The sequence below is a fragment of the Trachymyrmex cornetzi genome, unplaced genomic scaffold, assembly GCF_001594075.2.
Source record: "Trachymyrmex cornetzi isolate Tcor2-1 unplaced genomic scaffold, Tcor1.1 scaffold453, whole genome shotgun sequence".
NCBI lineage: Eukaryota > Metazoa > Arthropoda > Insecta > Hymenoptera > Formicidae > Trachymyrmex > Trachymyrmex cornetzi.
Window position 1 is genome coordinate 24,778 of NW_017299323.1, and position 2,605 is coordinate 27,382.

Below are 2,605 nucleotides of genomic sequence, written 5' to 3' on the forward strand. Positions count from 1 at the left end.
CTCCTTATCCCAACGCAGAATTTTATATTTTCAGTTGTTCTAGTTCTGAGAAACATAATTCTGCATTATGAATCATCCAACGCTACTCTTCTTACAGAGAGCTGCGGGGTGGTTGAACGTTCTCACTCGCACCGATCTCACTTACACCAACGTTCCGTGCCGTTCGTTTGACGCCCGTTCAGTCGTATCACACACACATACACTTGCTACAGGGCGGCGGTATTTGTCTTAATTCGAACAATATCCTGAATCGTCTGACAAGTACTCGTCATCATCGATGTTTCCAATATTGTCAATGTCTTCAACGTCCTGAAAACATCATCAATGATTTCGAGTAGACGCTCTTCAGGTATATTTCGCACAATATTTATTACGTTGTCCATCGCGTAATTAAATCTCTACGAGTTGTACAGAATAACTGTACGCGACAGTGTGAGTAATAATATATATATTATGCGATCAAGCAGCAATTTTTTCATTTTTTCCTCAAAAGATTATAAACCATTTCCTTTTCCTATATAAAGTATATGTAGTATATATAAAGTATATGTAGTATATAAAGGTAGGGTGTGAAAATAAATAAAAAAGTGCTTTATAATTGTAGAATAGTGTTTATTGTCGAATAGTGTACATAATTAATGCTCTCCGAAAATCAGAGGATCAACTCACAATCGAGGATGTCGTTGCGGTCGAAGGATTCGTCATAGTACATCATTTTCAGCATGTTCGCAGATTTCGTGACAGTGGACGCGATAGCGAGAAGTCGTGAAAATTTTTTGTCGACGTTATCGGTCATTGCGGTTAAGGAGGAAATGAGACGATTCAGTATTCAAAATTATCCGGGAGGAAATTCATGTAACTGTTTAGTACGTGTGGTCCATCGTATTTTGCATCATTTATATCTATCGACCATACGTAGCGTTGATACGTGACGAATATTCGATGATGTAATACCAACACCGTATCCACATATTGTAAAGTACAGAGATCTACATACGTGGGTGTATTTGTTGTACTTTCAGTAGTTGGTGGTTGTTGTTGGTTTTGGATTTTTAATTCCATAAAGTTGTGTTGAATGGCTAAAATGTCCTCTATGTTGAGTTTAGCGATTCTATTATTATTTCTAGCAGTGACAACTGCGAACATTATGGATTCTTCGCACGAACTGTGCATTAATCCTAATGCGTGTCCAATTTCATGTATTAACGTGTTAAGCAGATAGTCCTTGTTACTACTAGCAGATTTGTCAGTTAGATATATATGCCACGGTTCTGCACTATCTATGTGTATTTCAGCGCTGTAACTGTCAACGGTAGGAGGACAGAACGCGTGAGCGAGTACTCCACCAGGTCCATCTAACGAAGAGGCGCAAATTTCTTCGTTGCGTCTACGATCAGCGTACGTGTGTGTGCCATTACGATAAGATATCAAGATATCGGGATTTACCGTTTTACGTTCGAACGATAAAGACGAATTAGCTGCCCATAGCGAGAACGCGAATTCGGTAGTTTGCAAGGTGTGTGGATCCGCTAGCTGGAAATGTCACGTGAGATGTATTTTCGCCCATTTACGTCTACCTATATTATGCTCGTAGATGTCAGGGAGACCACATCGTGGTTTACGCATCTGATATAACGTATAGTTATTCAATGTACCATCTCGCCCTGTATTTGATAATATTCTTGAAACAACGAAATAGCCTGTTTAAGTTCTCCCTCTTCGAATGATAATTGCGTATTGTTGCCAGCCTTACTCAAGTAGCCGTACTTTTGTAGATACAGATTTACTTCAGTATCTATGCTTTCACGATTCGTCGTTGTCGTCGACGCTGTCGTTCTCGTTGTCGTCGTAGTAATCGTAATGAAAACGATAACGATGATAAACGTGAGAGACATTGCGATGTAACACAAGTATACGACACGCGGTAGAAACGATGCGTACCCGAACGCTCTGTCCAGAGTAATGAATCGCGTTTCATGATTTTTCTATATACGTATACGACATGAATCATGTTTCATACCTTAATATTTTGCAGTAAGGCTCTTATCTATCTAAAAGGAAAGGGATATGATATCATCAATATTTTTTGTAAGATATAATATATTTAATGGAATATGTGTGTTACAGTACAATATGATAGCGTGTGAAACTCGATAAAGAGCTTGAAAAAAATATTATACAATTTTGCGAATAACATTAGTCAATGGATTGTACTCTATCACCCCCTGTCGTGAATAATAAGACAATAAGCTGTGGTGTTCAGTGGAATATTTTCCATATATTCGAATTCTATACGAATATCCACAATGGCGCTCTTTACCGATTCGTTTTGGCGAGAACAATCGATCACTACGAATGGACTGTGTACAAGAAATTCTCTGATAGAAAACATAGCATCGCGATTGTTCTAACCGTAGTACGTATTTTGAAATTTTACATACATATCGTATAGTATAGCGTATTTTTTGTGTTCGAAATCTAAATTCATATCGTCGTAAGGATAAAAATCAGAATTTAAAAAAAGTTTCACATTAGTGAGATTACATATGTCGAATTCGAACCATTTTAGATTGCGTTCATTGGGACGATCCCAACGAGTTGGTGG

The 2,605-nt window shown here is 38.0% G+C and overlaps 1 protein-coding gene across 1 annotated transcript; it reads right to left on the minus strand.

Annotated features, from left to right (window-relative positions):
* Window positions 1–228: 228 nt before the first annotated feature.
* On the minus strand, window positions 229–1,895 carry LOC108764801 (matrix metalloproteinase-2-like). The gene is made up of 3 exons (XM_018513190.1): window positions 1,656–1,895; window positions 955–1,533; window positions 229–309 (listed from the first exon to the last, which is right to left on the minus strand). The coding sequence occupies exons 1-3, from the start codon at window positions 1,893–1,895 to the stop codon at window positions 229–231; spliced, it is 900 nt and encodes a 299-aa protein (XP_018368692.1).
* Window positions 1,896–2,605: the final 710 nt, after the last annotated feature.